Below are 18373 nucleotides of genomic sequence, written 5' to 3' on the forward strand. Positions count from 1 at the left end.
TCTATAAGTTCTTATAATAAAGGTTGTGTCTTTATACATATTAAGATACTTTAACTATTTCAACAACGCCAAATTATCATAAATGAAATGACCAATTCTGTCAAAGGCTCCTACTCTATCAAGAGGAAATAAGAGGATCGGTACATCCGATCCACCACTAGGAATTCACCCATAGATTTAAAAAAAAGTGGGCATATGCAATGAATCATACTCCAAATCATGTCCAAACGAAGTAGGTGGTCAACTTAAGAATATACGGAATCAAGGTCGAATAACACTAGATACTTTCTCCATAATACCCATATCAGTATTTTCATTCATCTGAATACATCCCTCAATTTAATTTTTTTTTCCCACCCAAAATCAACTAGTCTGATCTCCATTACAATTTTACACATGCTGGATTTGCCAAAACCCGCATACTTCTCACAGTACTCCATCAAATCCAACACTCTTAATATTAACAATTATCATAACCACACCAACCATTTACCTTACTTTCACACCGTCGGTAGTATCACATTCTTCTTAGCAAGCACATTGTAGTCTCCAAGACTTTGAACTATGGTTTCTTATCTTTCCATTTTAAGCGTCCTATAATAATAGATATAAGTCACACCCAAGACCGATAACACTGATTTCAAATCTATATTTCTCCTTTAGGGTAAAATAATTTAGTCACACTTAATGTCAACTTCACCTAAACTTTCACAAACCATTTTCAATCACCATTTGTACTATTATTTACCTCATGCAATAACTCAAAGAAACCCTTGATCCCTCCAATATTTATGTATACTATAATCTCATAACCTCTACTCACCATAAAATGACTATGTAACACATTATAACAATCTATTTTGTCTCGTCAACAAAATACTTTTAATCCCCTCCAATCCTCATTAACCATATAAAACTGTAGGTCCACACGATTAAACATTCATTTGTTACTTAATCACATTCTGAACAATCTAGCTCGACATAACCATGTATAATTTTCCATACGTCATTTATTGTAACCCAACCAAAACTTAATATTCAGAAAAGTTAATAATAAACCCATAGTAAGTAAGTGCCGAACTAGTTCACATCTTATAGTCATATCTAAACTCAAAGGTGAAATCACTACAACCATCACCTCCGAATCCAATGTTTGTACGAGAGTTCTTATTGTTCCTTTGCCTTTCTTAAAATCTTTCGATGACGGAAATTTCAAATAACTTCAACTCTTCAATACACCATAATTTTCTCCTTTTTGCTAACTCACTTACCAGTCTTATATTTTTTTATCTTTTTTTTGGCCAACAATATGGGAAACCTTAGGTATAACAATAAAAAGTAACCAAATGTACTACTCAAATTTTAAGTCCTTCTAAATGCTTCATACTCAATGTGATCGATCATTTCTTGCCTTACCAATTCATACCATGACAAGATACACTATCACAAATCTAAACTCACAATGAAAAACTTGAATTTTGAATTCAATTATGTAACTCAATCCTTTTATCTATTGAAAATAGCTCATACATAGAAAATATTTACAAATTTGGACATCTTAGCATATTATTGATCACCTATCCATCGACCTTGTCATACCCTTTCTTAAAAATCCAATGGTACCTGTTACCAAATTCGAAACTATAAAAGAGCTTATCACCACATTCGAGTCCAACTGTTTCATCAATATGAATCCTTAAACCAAGTTATATCAATCCAATCCAAAGAACTAACCCACTTTTATCCGCACTTCCTTACTAAAACTCTTAATTGTCTTCACATAAATATACTCTTTAGGACTTCCTTTACCCATATGTTTGTCATTCGATATTGATCCAATTTCTTGGACATTACGACGAAATCACCACTCATTTAAAAATTCATAAAATACATTTCACAATCTCAACATATCAATATCATACCAAAGATCCTCTACTAAAAGCTTCCTTATAAATAATGTTTAACACATCCACCCATACCAACAAGCTAGTTGGGTTCTCAAATATGAGTTCAACACCAAATCTTATCATATGAGCATGTATACCATAGATAACTCCATAAGTAGTTAATATTTGCACTTAACAATCAACATGTCCGTTTTCATGTACCACTAGTAATACATCGTGAAAATTTATTACATCCACCACTAGAACATATCATATATATTGAGAAGATCATTTCCAAATAGGTCACACACTTTATCCATCAAATAGCTGTAAAATATTACCAGATTAGTTTTGTATCTAACTCAAGCCATATGTATTCTTTCGTAAGCAAGGTCAATATCAAAAGTAACACACTCCATAATTCTAACCAAGTACCCATCAGTACCATTGTAATAGTCGTATCATGACCTTCTTTGGTATACACTCAATCTGTGAAACCACAGAAGGGATTCTGACCTGAATTGGTGCAACTTCATTTGCTAAGCAACCCATTAATGGTATGAAAGCTATATCAATTGTATTACACTATTTATTATCTAGTAAATTCTTCAAACATTTAACTTCTAATTGTCGAACCACTCCATATTTTGCTTATACCAGATAAGTACTATATTTATTATTATTATTATTTTACAATGATAACTAACCTTGCTCAACTCTTCCAAATATGATCACGCATTCGTTTCATAAGAATATCAGTTCCACCTTAATATCAGATCTAACATCAAACTAATACACGACATGCCAATGATTCACAAAAGGAACTACGCACGAGTCATCACATAAATGAGAGCGAATGGAGTGAAGCGATAAGAATCAAAATGGGACCAATGACGCACAATAGAGATCCAAGAAGTGAAGATATTTCCTAAAAGTCACTACAGCCTCTCGAAGATAGGTACAGACGTCTCCATACCGATCATCGAGACACTATTTAGACTCAACTTGTACACACGTGAGACCTATGAACCTGGGGCTCTGATACCATTTTGTCACGACCCAAAAATGGACGTGATGGCACTCGTCTTATCCCACCAAGACAAGTCAGCCTAAAACTGAACCATTACAATAAAATGCGGAAATAAAATATAAGTAACTTAATAAAAAACCCAAAACCTGGTAGTCACGTGTACAAGCCTCTAAAGTATTACAATTGATTCAAAAGAAAAACTCAAGTCTCTAATGAACTTGTTTCTAGAATAGAACAAGATCATAATTAAGGAGAAGAAAGTTTACTGCGATGGAAACAGCTACCTGACAAATCTCCAAGAAGTCTCGAAAAAAAAAAGAATGACAAGTACAACAAAAATCCAGGCTCATAACCTACAAAAATTTGTAGAAGCAAGGGGTGAGTACCAAACCACACGGTACTCATCAAGTAAACATCTAAACACAAGCTAAGGGGATGAAATACGGGTACTCCTACCACCCCAACCGAACCTCCACAATTACAAACTGCATAAAATTCAGTCTATCCTAACAGTTCATATTTACATAGCACGTAACTCTACAACAACACTTAGACAAATTACATATACATTCTCCACAACCACACTTTACCAAATTACATATCCTAAATAACAACACTTCAACAAATTACATATCCTCGATAACAACACTTCAACAAATTACATACCCTCAACAACAACAATTCAACAAATTACATATCCTCAATAACAAGCTCAATATTCATCAATCATAAATTTGGCAGAAAGTCAATCACAAGATCAGCAAAACACAATATCAAGTTCACCAATGATAAGTATGTGCAATGCAATGTCAAGTATAATGATGCATGTCTGACCTAGTGATACACACCCGCTGTCTCTCAGTCCGGGACCCATGGGGGACATATCTGTCCATGCATCTGTCGCGGCGCACGACACGACCCTCGATAATAGCATTTGTCACGGCGCGCGATACGTCCCTCGAAATATAGTATCCATCGCGGTGCGCGATACGTCCCTCGAAATGGTACATCCTCTTAAGTACCCATTCTTTCTCAATGCACATAACACTTGTCACAACCAATGCCTCAGAATAATGCAGATGACAAGTTCACACATATAATGAGGAGATGACCATTTTCATAACATCGCACAGTTAACAACCAGACAAACATGAAGTTACATCAACAATGATTCAACAAGCCTTCAACCCTTTCTCAACACAACACACATAAACAATTAATCACATTGCCTTTTTGTTATCCCCATTCTTTTCATCATTAGAATTAATCAATGTGAACAAGTCAACCCATCACCAATCCCGTTACTCCCAACATATACCACAAGGACATACACGCATTTCATACACTTAACAAGAGTTTAGAAATCCACTTGCCTCAATTTATCGAACAATCACTTCGGGACTTTAGCCTTCCTCCTTTGTTGTACTTTCAAATCAATACAATCTATTCAAATCAATAACCACAATAAGAGTTCAAATCTTACAACACTCATATTACTATTTGTTTAACTTTGACCCAACAATTTATCCAAATTTATAATAAAGTTTCTCAATCTTGATTCTAACTAATACGTCAAATCTCATATTTCTTAAATTTCAAGTCAAGAGTTAAGTCATAATTTCTCCAAACACTACAACCCTAATAGTTTCCATATAATATAATTGTCCAATTATTATCCCAAAATGGCTATTGACGGCATATCAATATTCCATTGAAAATCTTGACATACTTTCAAAGGGAACACCATCAATAATTTTTAAAAAAAACCCAATTACATATCTATAACTAGTTATGACACTATCACTTTGACAAATTTCATAATAATTATAAGAAGATTTAAAGAAAATTAAACCCCAACAAATTTTCAGAATCTATATGTCACACATTAAATTCCTATATATTTAGTACCCACCCATTACCATTAACTTTCAAAACAAACTCACAAATCCTTTTTTCTTTACAAACCTACAGTAACCCACTTCAATTTCCTATCTAACTCTTAACGAATTAAAAGTATTATTTCATCATAAAACTTATCTTTTATACATGTATTGTTTCATCCACCAACAATAATAATTCATTTAATACCCTCTAGTCCATAATTATATGTAAATAACATGTGCACATGTACACGAAATCAAAAACTAGTTTCACATATTAGTGTAAATTATACACGTTTTAACTTAAAAATCTACTCCTAATTACATTAAAAACTTAATTGAAAGGATGAAAATAATTACCTTGACGCCTTGAGATAAAAAAAATATTGATTTTGCTCCTCTTTTTTTTCTTTTCTTTTCTCCCTTTCTTTTCTTTTCTGCGTATTCTTTCTGTTTTTTTTTCTTCGTTTGAGCCGTCACAGGCTTTTAAAAAGTTAGGGCACTTTGCCCCCTTTTCTTTTTATTTTATTTTATTTATTCATTGAATTAATTTTCTTTTTCTTTTTCTTTTCCATTATTATTAGCAACAAAATAATATTTTATTAAATCTAAAAATCATATTGCTCATTCTTATAAGTCATATAAATTAAATATAAAATCTACTAAAAAGGTCAATATAAAAATAATGGTTGAAATTTCTAAAACGACTAAGAGGATCATTACATACAAGTCAATTAAATGTTAGTTACAACAATAACAAATAATATCCATGACAATGAAACAATGTGATAATTTGGAGTGAGTGCAACAAGAATTATTCTATACATCGTGAAGTAGATAAAGTACATGACTTTGTTACCTAAAGCCAATTTTTAATAATTTTCATCAACCATCATATCATTATTTAATATTCACTAAATATTTCATCACTATTTTGGTGTTCATGTAAAAAATGATGTAATATAACGCAAGCAACTACTAGAAAGGGTGTTTTTGTAAAAGATAAAAGATTGGGGTAAAATTTTAATTTTTAAAATATCCCAAATAATGATATTTGGTCCAAATACTAGAAAAAACTAGTATTTGGAAATTTGGGATATTTGCCAAAAATATTTGCCAAATAATGACAAATTGTATGGACAAACATTATTTGCCAAATTTTTCCCAAATATTATTTGGAAAATTTATGGCCAAACGGGCCCTAAGAAAATTGAATATTGAATTTTTTTAGAACAATGGTAAAAGGCGTGTTTTTTTAAAGCACGGCGAAAGAAAAAGAAAGATATGAAGCTGGTGTATTTTGATAAATTGAAACTGATGAGACTTTTAAGTGTTTGTTTCTTTTTTTAAAAAATTATCTCCCCTAAACTCCTCCAATCTGTTATATAAAAATTGTATTCATTAAATAAAAACAAATAATAAAAACATAAATAAAATACATAATAAATTAAAATTTCGACATTTTTACTAAATATTGAAAGTGCTGCTTTTGAACCCTCTTAAATGTTAAAACATAGATATTTAGAAAAACTTCCCTAAAATGAATGATTTCGTTGACAAGGAAACTAAGCCCAATATCTGCAAAAAAGAGCAGTCGCTGTGAATGAGCAGATACTACGAGCTGCTTTTCCTGATGCCTCAAATAGCGAGGGTGCCTTGAATCACTTCAACCATCGTCATACATTGCTTCGATTGCACTTTCGATGGAATGAAGGAATCAAATGCAACTTTTGCAATATCGTCATCCCAGGTCAAGGTTATGCCTACAATCAGAGGTGTATCAAGAGAGGAGGGGGGGGGGGTCATCGGGTTCACGTGAACCCATGGTCCCCTCTCGAGATAATATATAGTAGTGTTATAATTTTTAAAAATATTGAAATATAGATGCATGAACACACACTTCAAGTATCAGATAATGCGATAATGACTGGGTGCACCTCTCTCCGCGAGTTTAGAAAGTTGAATTTTATATTAATCTAGCTTTATTTTTATTTCTAAAATTAGATAACACTTCTCTAAGTGGTAGTTGGTATATAAGAATTAATTTCAGACTTATAATTTTAAAATTTTAACATTTTTCAGTAGTATAAACCTAAATGTCGAACCAATCAAATTTATATCATAGATCAACCTCTATATAACAACACACCCATCATCTCAAAATCTTAGATACGCCTCTGTCTGCCATCAAACATTGTGATAATTAACTTCATCACGTGTGTTGTAATTTCCCCAGATAAATTTGCAATGATTTTCATCAGGGCTCTGACAATACTCTTATTCTCCGCCCCTTTAAAGTCAAAAACCAGGAACAACTTTGATAGAATATATGCGTCCACTAAAAGTCAATGAATTGAACCAAGTTCTTTGACAGAATTATGATGCAGAAAGTAAATAGCTGAATGCAAAACACACAAGAAGTTTACGTGAAAAGCCCCTAGCTCAAGGGAGGAGAAAACCACGACATGTCCTCACGGGATTTCCAACCCAATTCTATTTAATTATAATAGGAGCAAAGATAGACTCTTGTAACCTAGAAATCAAACTCTTAATTCCTTCCCCTTTACTGTAGCAACTCTACTACCAGCATTAACTTTATTGCCCACTAAACCAACTAACTCGATCTAGTCGATCTAGACTTAGAATTCAACAAGGCTAACTCTAGCCACCAACTCAGATCTCAAGGGTTACAGAATAAATGAGCAGCAACTCAACTGCACTAAGCAACAACTATGTTGCCCTCTACACCAACTAACTCTACCTGATATAGACTTTAACACCCCGACATAGCTAACTCCAGCTAAGAATCGGAAAGCTCAACAAGAACTTCAAATGATCTAATTCCTTTATATATTAGGAATAGATCTTTAAGATGAAGCATTGACTCTAACAAAACTACGAATAATGATAACTCTATCAAGTCCCTTGTTGTTCTTCGAGAAATACTTCCTTGAGAGATTGACTTTTGCATGTAAAATTTCTGATTACAAAAAGCCTAGTTTCTCAATAGAGATCGAACATATTATAAGATAGGCACAAACAGACAAAACAATTCTATTGGTTGAGGGCCTGTTGTATGTGGCCTGTGGGAGATGCGCACCAACCACAACAAATATTGCAGAGATGCAGGCTTTTGAACAGTTATAACTCCTGCACGGACACTTCCACATACACTTCCAATTTCGTCTGGAATCAGGTCCAAAGTTTGTTTAATCATCAAAATTTCAAATATAACTCAAAACAACAGTTTCCCATTTTTGATGATGACAAACTAATATTCAACCTTCTTCTCCCTTTCACCATTTCCCCTGTCAGCAAGTGCAGGTCCTTGTTAGATCCTGAAGTTGTTAAATCATCGAAACTTCAAATCAGCTTCAAAATAACAAGTTTCATTGTGCTGCTTATGGACATGATGATTCTGTTCCAGTCATAGTATGGCTGCGAGCCCTGCAATTTCAATCTTTATCTCTTCGTTGCATTCCCTAGCTATTACCAGTCAGACTGCTACTGTCATTTGCTCAATTTGTACTAAAGTTGCTCCCACTTCTAGATGCTGGCTATTTTACAACCATGAGCATGATTACCTCCGTCATTTCAATTGTGCTGCCGTATCAGAATACATATATAATGGAGAATCACTCCATGGGTAAACTTCAAAACCAGCCGCAAACACTGGCAACAACAAATCTTCCACTTTATACAGAGTTGTTCATAAACCCAAAACACCAAAAGGAACAACTCTCTAAAAACACACACAAACGTATAGTTTGCCCAGAAAACTACCATCTTTTAACACTGCCATCCCTGTTAACTCCAGATCCATCCAAAATAATGTTAGACAAACTTTAAAGGAAGTTCTCCCACTACAATTCTTTTCACTAACTCCTCACATGAATCTATATTTCTTTCTCAATTTTAAGTGTGTTGTTAAGTCTTTTTGATACATAAAATCCTGACTCTTCAATAATAGAAGTATAAAAGAACTTGAGAAATTCTTTTCATAAAATAAAGTTTACTATTTATTTGCTTACAATAGTAAAAAAAACTACTAAGGTCGACGGGGACAACTATTCCTCTACCGACCAGTTTCCTTACATAAACTACATAATTGTGCCATGCAACCTAGAGCAATGTCCATTCCATTTCTACGACGCCTAGTACTGTTGGCTCCAGAAGTTCTCAAATTTTAAATTATTTGCAATTAAATTGAATGGAGGTGGCCAATATGACTCATCGTCCAATGAAAAAAGTATGTTGTTGCAAGTCTACTCGTAATTCTTTGAAATGTAGGACTGGCTGACATAGCTCTTTGGCTGAATGTCATATCCAAAATTTTATGGCATGGCCAACATGGCATATGGTAATTTCTAAATTTTTCACAAGGACATTTTCGGCCTTTAGTAGTGACTATGTGAAGAAAGAGAAATAACTTCATGTGAGGAAGCAAGAGATATAGATTTACATGAGAAGTTAATAAAAAAAATTGTAGTTCACTCATTTCTGGGCGAAGAACCACCTTTAAAGTTTGTGTTATATTATTTTGGAGAATTGTAGTTCACTAATTTTTGGCAAACTACCTTAAGTTTGTGTAGCATTATTTTAGATGGATTTGGAGTTAATGAGTATGACAATGTTAAAATTAGATGGTAGCCATATTTCGCCTATAAATAGGCAAACTGTCCATTTTGGTGTGTGTTTATAGAGAGTGTCTCTTTTGGTGTTTAGGGTACAAAAAGTATCTATTTTGGTGCCGAACTCCCTAATACACTTGCAGGTCAACCGTGTGGGGACGCGACACATTTCACTCATGGCCATTCTCTCAAGGAATATAACTTGGCCAAGCCCCTAACTTGTAGCTTGTACTACATTGGTTATTTGACAGGGTACTTTTGCAGTAGTTGCAATTACTTTATTGACAAGATTTGCTTCTCAGTTCCATCCATTATTCAACATATGTCTCATCACCAAAACCCTCTCAAGCTAACTTGCTGCTTAAGTTTGTTAATTGAGGAACTCAGATGTCCAGGCTGCTATGGCAATATCCAAACTTCTCGTGGCATGGCCTATTATTGCGCCCCATGCATATTTATTATGAATTACCAGTGTGCTGGAGCTCCAAAGACCTTGAGACGGGTAGATAATGTCTCGTACGAGCTCTTTTAGAATGACAATGCAGCGATCAAGTGCAACATTTGTTCCAAGATAGTGGGGACCAAAGGCAGACTGCTCTACTATAATCTAGAGCATGATGAAGCTTTCCACGTTTATTGCGCCCTCAAAAAAGAACCAACAACAATGAGACAAAGATGAATAGGTTCTCAATTCAACAGTTAAATAAAGTGTGGATAGCCGAGTAAACCGAAATTAGTTCCGCCACAAGACTAGAGGTTTTGCAGAGTTGCAGTATGTAGGTCTTTGTTTCTTCCCTTTTTTACTTTTCTGTTTCTAGCTGGTGTGCTTTGTATATCTATTCTGTGATTTTGGTAATGTAATTGTTGTGTGTAGTGTTATCTTGGAATGAAAGCTCTGTTGCCCTTCTTATTTTTATGATTAGGCTTAATTTAACTCATCTTTTGTTGAAATATATAATAATGGAAATCGGAAACAGAGTTGAATTACTATTGTTCATGTGCAGAAAGCAACTTAATGAACTATATAAACACAAATCTAGATAAACTTTTTAATCAACTTCTTCCTTTTCAGCAATTCTCTATTTCTATAGAAAGAAAAAGATTGATTTCCAGTCGTAGTAGAATTTTGGATACGTAAAGACTAACAAAAAAAGTGTTCGACATATTTTTTCCCTTATCCCTCCAATATCTGTTTCTTGGCCACGACTCAGGAGCAATGACCCTGGTTCCCTTGTGATTGTGACTACCCATAACCTACTACCGGATTTACAGTGAATGTATTCTTGCTAATAGTACCATTCAAGGCCATTGCTCAACCACCCAAGCTCCATTTCAACCCAAAGAACTTCCCAATGTTCACATAACAGAGTAGCTACAGTAGCATATGAAGCTCAAAGACTTGGCTAATAGTTCCATCACCTCATAAGGCAGCTCTTCATCTACTTCGGGTTTCTTATTCCAGCAATAGTATGTGCTACTTGTGCTCAGTATCTTTCCAGCCAAAGCCTGTGATACAATAGGAGTAGATGGTTGTGAAGTTGAAATGCATCTTATGTTCGTCTTGGGGTTTCTTATATGTGTCAAACTCAAAACATCAGTAACAAGCAACAGAACTACATCAGGGTAGACAGGGGTATGTTCATTACAATGAGCTAAGACATAAAATCCTAATTCCATCAAATAGATGAATGTTGTAAAGTTGAAGTTTTTCGGGGGTAAAAACAAGGGATAGCTCACAATTTTTTCTAGTTCGTTTTTCTTAATGGATCTTTGATTTGAATGTACAGTCTATTTTCAGAGTGAGTTTACTACATAGCAACCTGTAAATTCAATGTTTATAATCACTAAAGTTGGTCATTTGGTCTTCTCTTTTCTCCCATTGAACAGTATATGCCATTGTATTTGAATGACACTACCTACCTACCAATCATTTACGAACAAACAATGGATGAACATTAACTGAATCCCTAAGCGGCAGACTAACAAAGAGAGAATCTACAAGTGACCCTTGATATTTAAGCCACATCCAAGTTACAGAACTTCAACACAAGTGTTAATCTCCTCCCCCTCCAAAATTGCTCAAATGCTCTCGACATTCACAAAATTTCAGTGAACTTGTCAAAATATATTTGGCTGAGACTAGTAATATTATCATAAACGAATTAAGACGGCTTTAGCTTTTTCTGAATAGACACTGCTCAGCATATAAAACTCAATGAAATATACATCTTTTTTTTTCTTTTTTCTTTTTAAAAATGGTAATGGTAAATATAATCATCTTTTTATCTTCAGAGATGTTAATATAAAAGCTAACATGATGAAAATTTGAAGACAGACATACCGAATCCCTCCATGAGAGAAATACTCATTCATCTGACTGCTCTCCATCTTCTGCAATACCTTCATAAACCAAATACTGAAGAGCTATGGAGTATTTTGCAAGTTTAGTTGCCGCAGATTTAGCAACACCCAAACTCCTAATAAGATATGATCCGAAGCCATCCCCTTCCATGAAGAATCATATATTTCAAAGACAGTAAAACTATGGTCAAGAGAAAGCAACTCTAACAAATAAAAAACAAGTGTTAGCTAAAAATCAACAAGAGTAGCAGGTTACCTTTGATTACGTAGATAGAGGAGACCCATCTCTTGTAAAGGTATAACAACCTTGGGGAGTCACCATTATGAGTATCGGAGAGTAGAAGCTGACATGGCCCCTTTTCACTAATTAACGAAGATATGCTGATTACAAAACCAGCACTAACAAAAGTGCATCAAATTACTAATACTCAAGGGACGTTTGCTCACTCACTTAGCACACAAAATAGCATTACGACATAAGGCTAATACCCGAACCATCGCCAAATCCCTTCCTCGAGTATTATTGTATCTCTCTTGACAGTTTCTGAAAAAAGATTCAGACATAATAATGATACCAACACATATTGGTTCAGGATTGACTAGAAATGAAGTAAGTACCCTTGATCAAAAAAATCAGCAAAATCATCAATAATTACTGAAACTGGAGCAGGATCATGCATATGGAATGCAGCAAAGTATTTCTTAATTCCTTCTTCGTCATCTACATACCTACATCGTTAACTTACATCGTCACATTCAAAACAATACTCAATGACAATTTTTTTGTCAAATTATCAGTATAAAATACATACTTACTTCATCTGAATACGGTTAATAACATCAGAAGACGGATCAATTCCCTGAAAATCATCTCATCACACATTTTTTTCTGGAAATTATTATTTTAAGCTAAAATTACGAAGAAATAACGGTAAAACTTACCTGAGCTAAATAAGGGGGTTTACTCTCCAACTTCCGACGGTTGCAAATGAAGACAACATTACCGGCGCTAGCAGTTGCAGAGTTAATTGCGAATTGGAAAACTAAAGAGGTCTTCCCTCTTACAATCAATCAATCAATCATTGAACAATTTTGAACTTCCATAAAAAAAAATTCAAAAAAATTGGCAAAATTAACTTACGACGAGGGAGGGCCAGAAAGGAGGAGAACTGAGTCACCACTGCAGCAAAAATCATCAAATCGTCCAACCGGTAAGAATTTCTCCATCATCGGAAAAAACAAACGGAGCTTAATCAAGTTACCTTTTAGGTTTACAAGACAAGTTATGGAAAAGCCCCCAAAAAACCTTAATTACACTTAACACCCATGTATTATGACTCAATTACAAATAGACCTCTTGTATTTTAAATTCAAACATTTACACCCCTAAGACGTATATCCATAACTAGGGGTTCGCGGAGGGTGTTCACCAAATGCCGTTGGTAAAAAATTACATTGTCTTATTAAGACTAGTTCGATTGGAGGAACTACATATGATATGAAAGTAGAACATTGTGGTTACTCTACTTATCGAGATTAACTACATTCTGTTTGTTTTAACTTTTTTTTTCTTCTATTAATATAGCTACTCAATAGTAAATATTGTACTCTCTGGTCTTAGTATGAAGACATTAGTGATGGCAAAAGGTACAGTGTTGTTTATGAATGGGAAGCTAGAATGGTCGTTCCAGTTCACTTGAACTCAATAACTTTTGTTATGAACTAGCTACAGCCTAATGTCACACAACCAATTATTGGATACAGAAGAAACAACAAAACTGGAAGGAAGGTCACAAAGGTTGATTTGGGACCCAAGCCCAATTAAAGACGGGTTAAAAGGGGCTACGCCCTTGAATCGGATGCTTTACTAATTGTATATTTCTTTTTCTTTGAATTGTTGAATTGTATTCAGACAGGTGAAGAAGATTGTGAATTTATTTCTATATTTCAATTATTAAGGATAAATCTATCTAAAATCAACAACATATCAGTGTAGTCTACATAGGGGAATCTAAAGAGGGTATACAGTACCTCAGACATAGTATTAGGTTTAAGTCATCCACAACCCCTTAAAGTTGTCTGCATATTTCACTTAGACAATCCAATTAGACCTTATACCTATTGAACACTTTTTACTATACAAAAATTGATCCTATAGACTAATTTTGATAATTACTGAAAAAATGTAAAGAGTATGTCATTCACTCGCCATGTGTAACACCTCGAAATCTAGTAGGCTAAGCTAGGGCTAAGTTCAAGGCATAAACTAGAGATTTTCAATTCATATGGCTTACTCTTAAATGGAGGTTTAAGGACAAGATGTTGAATGCCATTCCTAGAGAGGAAATATATCAAGTGATATCAAGTCCTCTTGTTGTTTTCTAAAGTGTTTGATCATATTTCAGTTGCGGAAGTCTATGCCAATTATATCTCCATTTCCTTGATAAGATGCTTGTCCTCACAACATTTCGTAAAGGCAACCTCGTTAGAATGTCATCAATTACACTATCAGGAAGGTTGCTAAGTACATCGCGGAGGTAAAAGTTGTTTTTTTCCATTTGGAAGCATAACATCAAATGACTACTACAACAAGAATCTGCAGAAAATAAACAAGACCACAATATGTAAGGAATCTCGAAATTGTCTGGTTAGAGTACACACTACATAGTTTACTTGTGAACTGATAAAGAGATAGTTTTTGAAAGACCAACAGCTCAAGTGTATCAAATCCAAGTAAAATAAGTGCTGCTTTAGTTATCCAAAACTTAAAACATATTATTCCCATTTCAACCTAGTGAAAATCCTAATTTCGCCACTACTGAAACACGTCCATGATAGATCTACACCTACCAACACCATGTCCTTGGAAAACATTAACTCCATCAAGTTTTAACCAAACCCCACTTCAATTTCATCATATTAAAGCATACCCAAACAATAAAAATGCAATCTTGATATCAATATTTTATAGAATAAGAACCATAAACGCAGAGAGTTTGTGTTATCAATGAAGAAAACAATAAGTTAAAGAAATAGAGAAGAAGAAAAACCTGAGAGAGGATGAATGTGAAGCACTCTGCACTCTTTGTCTTCTCAAATGGAGGTGTTGGAAGAAACTGAAGAGACAAGCTTTTGAAAATATTTTATTTTGTATGAGGATGAAAGTTACAATTTTACTGTTATAGTTTCGATTTAGAACTTAACAATTTATTTTGTAATGAACGTTGAAAGTATTTTCTATTCATGTGAATTTATTTTTCTTCAAAAAATTTGAAAATATATTTGATCTCTTTTTCAATCACCGTGTAATTATAAAAAAATATAAAATAAATCAAAAGAATAGACTAAAGTTGAAACTAAAAAAATCCAACTTTATATGATTTGATTTAGTTTTTAGAACTAATTAAATAAAATAGTTAGTTTAGGTTTTTTCTAATTAAAATGTAAATCAAATCGACCTTTGTGCCCCCTCATTTGAAATAAAGAGAAAATTTGATTTCGTATTTAACAACTAAAACTTCTTTTTTTCATTTTTCTTAATGATTCTAAGAGTATATATATTAACTCCCAAGTAATATACATTTTCTTGTTTAAATATTTTGTATATCATACGGTCATCTTACATGTTAAAGTATGTAATATATCTTATTTAAGATGCATCACATATATTAAAATAGAGAGAATATATATAGTACAATAAAAAATTAAGGAAAAGATAATCAAGACCCATTTAAAGTTCTATTTTTTTCCTTTTGCGAGTTTTATATGTAAATCATCATGTGTTTTTCATGTTCTATCTGAATTAGTTCGTGACAGTTCCAACTTCCAAAGCCATGTCTTATTTCATAGATGGATCAATAACAAGATTGTCATGCAAATCTTTGTTAGTTCTGCTAACACACAACATAACTTCAAAATAAACAACTAAAGTCTTAAATCAATAACAAGAATGAAATGAAAAACCATCTCTGTTTCCCAAACAAAGTATTCAAAATATTCATCCAGGTTCACAATTCTATGTTTCCAAGCAGATAAAATCTTTATAGTACCTTAAAGCAAAGGTAAAACACAGACATGCTACTCCATCAACGAAACGTCTCGTTTCTGTTTGTACTTCCAAAATATTTTAGCCAAAGATTAAGAAGGATTGTGATAACGATACTAATCAACAAGATACACAACTTCTACTTTAGTTGATGCCCGTTGAAACTTTGTTATCTCCGCGAGTACGTTGAGAGATTTGTTAGTTTCCATTTGACGAGGCTTGATTACCATTTTCACCAGTGCTGGAGACTTTGCCAATAAAACCTTGATAAGCTGCATTTCAACCTCTTCTAATAGTACATCATAAAACTTAACTGTCCTCAGATGATTAAATGTGATATCCGAAAAGCTTGCAGGAATCTCATCAACAACCTCCTGGGGCACAGATTCGAAATAATCTCCATCACTAAGGATACATTCCTAAGAAAAATCAAGAAAAAAATCATCAAGTCATTACATACGAATATAAAAACATGGAAAAGATAGAGAGAAAAATAAACATTAGTGACAACCTTGATTTCAATATCTTCCAAATTTGGAGAGCTTCGTATTATGCAAAGAGCAAACGAAAGCTCAAAAAACTCTCCAAGAGTAATCCAAGACATGAATAGGCGTTTCAGACAGTTAAGAGTTGATGGAAGCCTTGTTGGTATAACTTCAGTTGATCCATTATCGACCTATGAATAAAATGACAAAAATCAGGATGAATCAAAGTCTAAAAAAAAGTACACATGAAATTCCATTACCATTAAGTAAAATGAAGTAACATTACCTCAAAAAAATCCCAGCTGAAACACTCGAGAGCAGGAATAGACGAAAAAATATTGACAAAATCATCTTCGTCCTGTAGAACTAATTCTCTAGGCGCATACAGAACATTGGAAAGAACAGGGACATTTTCAAGATGTATCAATTGTATATCGCCACGAAAGACAAATGACCTTAGCTTCGGAGCATTAATACTCATGGAGTACATATTGTCTATGTCTTTTAGCACCAAATCATCAAGCAACGGGCAATTAGAGATCAAACTTTCAAACGTATCAGAAGATAACGTGACAGATTTCAATATTAGCCTAATCAACTTATTAAACCCCTTAAAGAAACATGGAAGCTGTATTTCACATTCCTTGAGGTACAAATGCCTCAATGCTGAACAATTAAAAAAGAAGTTAGGCAACCTGTATGGAGGATAAGTAAATGGAAGTTTAAGGACAAAATGTTGAAGATGATCAGTGTCGAGGGAAAAAATCAAACGATCAACATCAGGACACACTATTAGACTAGTAATATCGAGGGTGACCTTCAATATTATTCCTCTATGAAACCTGAGGAAACTCTCAAGAATTGGAATAAATCCAATGGTAGGGGACGTCAAGTCCTCTGGTGTTTTCCACACTGTTTGATCAAACTTCACATGTGGAATTCTCCAGCAAATATATTGCCATTCCTTCGAAAGTGTACTAACTCTAACAACATCTCGAAAAGACAACCTACTTAGAATGTCATCGATTAAATAAATGTTAAGGTTGCTAAGTCGGTCAGGAGAAGGTAAAATAAGTCCTTGTTCATCCGGAGGCATGACAATCTGTAGAAAGTAAAAAAAAGTACGATAGGTAAGGTCAAAGTACACGCTACACGAACAACAAACAAACATGTCACAACTCTAAGATTAAAAGAAAAGGTGCATAATAGGAGGCAAATGTAACCTTTTTCCATGTTTAAAAAATGCAAAAGAGATTATTTGTAGCTGACATTTGCATTGATTTCTTTAATCTGCAACTCTTGATGTAAATTTGTTTGGCTTAGGTTAAATCAAACACATATAACGTATTTTTGTATAGAATTTGAAGAGGACTTAGAAGTTTAAATTAGTGATATTATACTTATTATACTTGAATTTTATTGTATTGAGTGCTTATATCAAAACACTATAGGAATAAATAATACTTGACACTTCCTTTAGCACTAAAGGTGTCATTTGGTATTATATATTAAAATAGTGTTTGTATGAAATTTTAGTACAATGTTTGACCGTAAGTTTAACTCTGGTACAACTATTACTAGTATTACAATTAACCTCTTTTGGGATATATGACCCCAAACATTTGTTCTACAAGAAGCAGAAAATATTAATTTAGTGATCTACACACTTGATTTCAATATTTTGGTGTAACAGAATAAAAAAATACATTATGAAATTTTAATTTATGTATATAAGCTATTAATAAGAACACCAAAATCATGAAAATGGTATTATTTTTTAATTCAAATAATCATATCCAAACCATAATTAAACCTAAAACTATCAAGACTTGAATGATAAATCATATTCCTATAAATTAAAAAAAATTTGATAATTGAACAAGGTGATATTCATTATTCATGACTAAGTCATAAGTCCATATTTTACCTTTAACCTATGTTTTCTCAAGACAACATAATTAGAATTACACAAATATTTTACTTTTTTCTTAATAGTGTATTTTTTGTAAAAACTACAATCTTAAGAGGAAACAAGTTTGAAATAACTTAATTTTG

The 18373-nt window shown here is 33.4% G+C and overlaps 2 protein-coding genes across 4 annotated transcripts; both read right to left on the reverse strand.

Annotated features, from left to right (window-relative positions):
* Positions 1 to 1308: 1308 nt before the first annotated feature.
* On the reverse strand, positions 1309 to 13082 carry LOC101251654 (uncharacterized). 3 transcript variants are annotated; one of them, XM_069292631.1, is made up of 8 exons: positions 12930 to 13082; positions 12731 to 12848; positions 12605 to 12648; positions 12407 to 12517; positions 12240 to 12332; positions 12045 to 12151; positions 11769 to 11932; positions 1309 to 4359 (listed from the first exon to the last, which is right to left on the reverse strand). In XM_069292631.1, the coding sequence occupies exons 1-7, from the start codon at positions 13016 to 13018 to the stop codon at positions 11793 to 11795; spliced, it is 702 nt and encodes a 233-aa protein (XP_069148732.1). In that variant the 5' UTR covers positions 13019 to 13082; the 3' UTR covers positions 1309 to 4359; positions 11769 to 11792. The 3 variants fall into 3 exon arrangements, with proteins under 3 accessions (XP_069148732.1, XP_019067195.1, XP_004251948.1); XM_019211650.3 differs by lacking the exon at positions 1309 to 4359 and adding an exon at positions 6216 to 6559; XM_004251900.4 differs by lacking the exon at positions 1309 to 4359 and adding an exon at positions 10465 to 10933.
* A 2867-nt stretch (positions 13083 to 15949) lies between these two features.
* Positions 15950 to 17414, reverse strand: LOC109119063 (F-box/FBD/LRR-repeat protein At1g13570-like). The gene is made up of 3 exons (XM_019211369.1): positions 16605 to 17414; positions 16345 to 16509; positions 15950 to 16252 (listed from the first exon to the last, which is right to left on the reverse strand). The coding sequence occupies exons 1-3, from the start codon at positions 17412 to 17414 to the stop codon at positions 15950 to 15952; spliced, it is 1278 nt and encodes a 425-aa protein (XP_019066914.1).
* Positions 17415 to 18373: the final 959 nt, after the last annotated feature.

This window comes from Solanum lycopersicum, chromosome 12 (genome assembly GCF_036512215.1).
Source record: "Solanum lycopersicum chromosome 12, SLM_r2.1".
Taxonomy (NCBI): Eukaryota; Viridiplantae; Streptophyta; class Magnoliopsida; order Solanales; family Solanaceae; genus Solanum; species Solanum lycopersicum.

What these genes read in the sequence shown, in the direction of transcription:
- LOC101251654 (XM_069292631.1), bottom strand. Translation starts at nt 13,018, where the DNA reads ATGATGGAGAAATTCTTACCGGTTGGACGATTTGATGATTTTTGCTGC. An exon ending in CTTTCTGGCCCTCCCTCGTC is followed by an intron (nt 12,849 to 12,929) that starts GTAAGTTAATTT and finishes ATTGATTGTAAG; the next exon opens with AGGGAAGACCTCTTTAGTTT. An exon ending in CTCTATCTACGTAATCAAAG is followed by an intron (nt 11,933 to 12,044) that starts GTAACCTGCTAC and finishes TCTTCATGGAAG; the next exon opens with GGGATGGCTTCGGATCATAT.
- LOC109119063 (XM_019211369.1), bottom strand. Translation starts at nt 17,414, where the DNA reads ATGCCTCCGGATGAACAAGGACTTATTTTACCTTCTCCTGACCGACTT. An exon ending in TCAGCTGGGATTTTTTTGAG is followed by an intron (nt 16,510 to 16,604) that starts GTAATGTTACTT and finishes TTTTATTCATAG; the next exon opens with GTCGATAATGGATCAACTGA. An exon ending in TGGAAGATATTGAAATCAAG is followed by an intron (nt 16,253 to 16,344) that starts GTTGTCACTAAT and finishes GATTTTTCTTAG; the next exon opens with GAATGTATCCTTAGTGATGG.